This window comes from Neltuma alba, unplaced genomic scaffold (genome assembly GCF_004799145.2).
Source record: "Neltuma alba isolate B1F8T4 unplaced genomic scaffold, ASM479914v2 tig00011814_pilon, whole genome shotgun sequence".
NCBI classification, from domain to species: Eukaryota; Viridiplantae; Streptophyta; class Magnoliopsida; order Fabales; family Fabaceae; genus Neltuma; species Neltuma alba.
The window spans coordinates 112,739-115,109 of NW_021636429.1; the positions used below are offsets into that span (position 1 = coordinate 112,739).

Consider the following 2,371-nt stretch of genomic DNA (forward strand, 5'->3'; position numbering starts at 1 on the left):
GTGATGAAGAAAATGATAGTTTGAACTGTAATCGGGTAGTCGCAGACTCAAAACTAGCACAATCGTCGAATATCGAAGGAGAGAAAAAAAACAAAGTAACACCCCTCGCATTGATTGGACGCAACAACTTTATTCATTTATCGTTTGCTAATTCATATTCCTCGGGTACTAAATATAATACCTGTTTTGTAGTGTAATTTACACTATAAAATGGGTCTTATATTTAGAACCGGAAGAGTATTATTTTGGCTTTCGAAATTTAATATAAATTTTTTAAAAAATGAAGTGAAAAAAAAATCTAATCTGAACCGTTGGATCCCTTGTGAGTCAGCGAAACTAGTTCCCTTGGAATTTTTTATCACACAAACAGAATATACAAACAATTGCAGGATCCACCGGTCACAAGTACGGACAATGACGCGACAAAAGTCGCATTAATATAATTTGACGCACGTTATTCCATTATGACGTCGGCACGCCAACTGTGGGCAAAGGATTCTTCCGTTTTATGCACATAAACTAGGGCATCATCTGTGTTAGACTTGTGGGTGTCACCGTACAAGTGCGTCAGTTATATATATGTGTGCGTGCGTGTTTGTGTATATATGTTGCCCTTTGCCACAAGGTTATCAAAAGCTATATTCTCTCTATCTATCCTTCTATCTGCAGATGGAAAGGAATCATCCTCACCATCGTCAACAACCTCATGGTGGTTTCTTCAACGTATTCTCTGAAAATCATATTTCTAAAGGTTTGCAGGAATCATCATCATCATCATCTTCTCCTGCTCCTCCGAACTTCACAGTTTCTACTGAGTTATCTCTTTCTTCTTCCTTCTCCTCCTCGGTAGCCTCCTCCAAAACCAGAACCAGAGGTACCCATCAGTATTTTTCCAAGAGAAATAGTAATAACAGAGAGAGAAAAGCATCATATCCTCCTTATAACTATTTCTTTACGAAGAAAGAAGAAAGGCATCATGAGAGCAATATCAGCCAGTCATCTTATGGCCGCTGCTCTACTGCTTTGAGGCTTTACGATGACCCATGGAAGATCAAGAAGGTTCTGACAACCAGCGACCTCGGGAAGCTGAATAGGCTAATGTTGACCTCGGAAAATTCGATGGAGGACCTGGTAGTTTCATTGATGGGAAGTAATAACAACAATAACAGTAAGAGTGAGGAATTACTGATAAGGGGAAGGCCAGTGAGGGTGTGGGATTTAGAAACCAAGTCCATGCACCAGCTGGTTCTGAAGCAATGGGCTTCCATCAAGAACTACGTCCTGATAGGAAACTGGAATCAAGACTTTGTGAAGAGGAGGAACTTGAAGAAAGGAGATGAGATTGGCCTTCAATGGGATCCCTACAACTTCTGCTTTAATTTCTCCGTTCTCAAGCGATTATCAGTTATGGCGGAGTAAGTGTTTCTAGATTCCAACCAACTTGTTAATATCTTTCTTGAGGGCTCAATCGATCTGATGAGTACTCGGAAAAGTAATATCTTTCTTCTACCGTTTTAGTTATAATTAATGAACCTCTCCTCTAGCAATAAAATCTGCAAACTTCTTGCCTGCTATACGTGTTTCTATATACATATACATGTGTGTGTGTGTGTGTGTGGATGTATTATAAATACATGCAGGTTATCTTAATTATCTGGGTAGTTCTTGGCTGCCCTTAAGTTCATGGGTAGTCTCCTCAGTTTATGAGACGAAGACATGAAGTGATCGTTTAATATTTCCAGGATATTAACTAATTAGCCACTAAATCCAATTCAACATAGAACATTAATTAACTAATGCTAGTTGTCACAATTGTGTTAAAAATCAAGCCCAACCTTCAATATTGGAGATTATCCAGTAAAGATATAATCCAGATTTTAGAAGGCTTTGAATGAGTTTTCTCTCATGTTTTTTAATAGCACTTTATGTAGTTCATATATCTGAAGGTACATATATATAAATATATATATATATATATATATATATCAATGACTCGATCAATATATATGCCCACATCCTTATATCTTCAACAAATAGGTTTCAGTAGTAAGTAGGATTGATCATTCTCTGGTTTCAAATGTTATATTCTCAAGATTTTCTGTGCATTATTCTAATAGGATTGATTATCCCTGATTGCATCAATTATCTGCATTTGGAAAGTCCTAAGCAAGCCGACCCTATTATTGATCATCATTTGAACAATCAATTCTGCAGTTGCAAAAGTAAGTATTCCCATATAAGCCAAGGTACTACGTGCAGGCATATGGTATCTTTTTAGAGTCTGAAGAGTTTAGGGTGTAACATAATTTTATTTATGCATGGCTTCTTCGATCTTCCTCCTCCTCCCTATAAATCTTCTGAAGTCTTTTAA

General features: G+C 37.2%; 1 protein-coding gene across 1 annotated transcript; it reads left to right on the forward strand.

Annotated features, from left to right (window-relative positions):
- Window positions 1–669: 669 nt before the first annotated feature.
- On the forward strand, window positions 670–1,419 carry LOC114718145 (B3 domain-containing protein At2g33720-like). The gene has a single exon (XM_028903406.1). The coding sequence runs from the start codon at window positions 670–672 to the stop codon at window positions 1,417–1,419; it is 750 nt and encodes a 249-aa protein (XP_028759239.1).
- Window positions 1,420–2,371: the final 952 nt, after the last annotated feature.

Coding starts and splice junctions, on each gene's coding strand:
- LOC114718145 (XM_028903406.1), top strand. CDS start 670: ATGGAAAGGAATCATCCTCACCATCGTCAACAACCTCATGGTGGTTTC.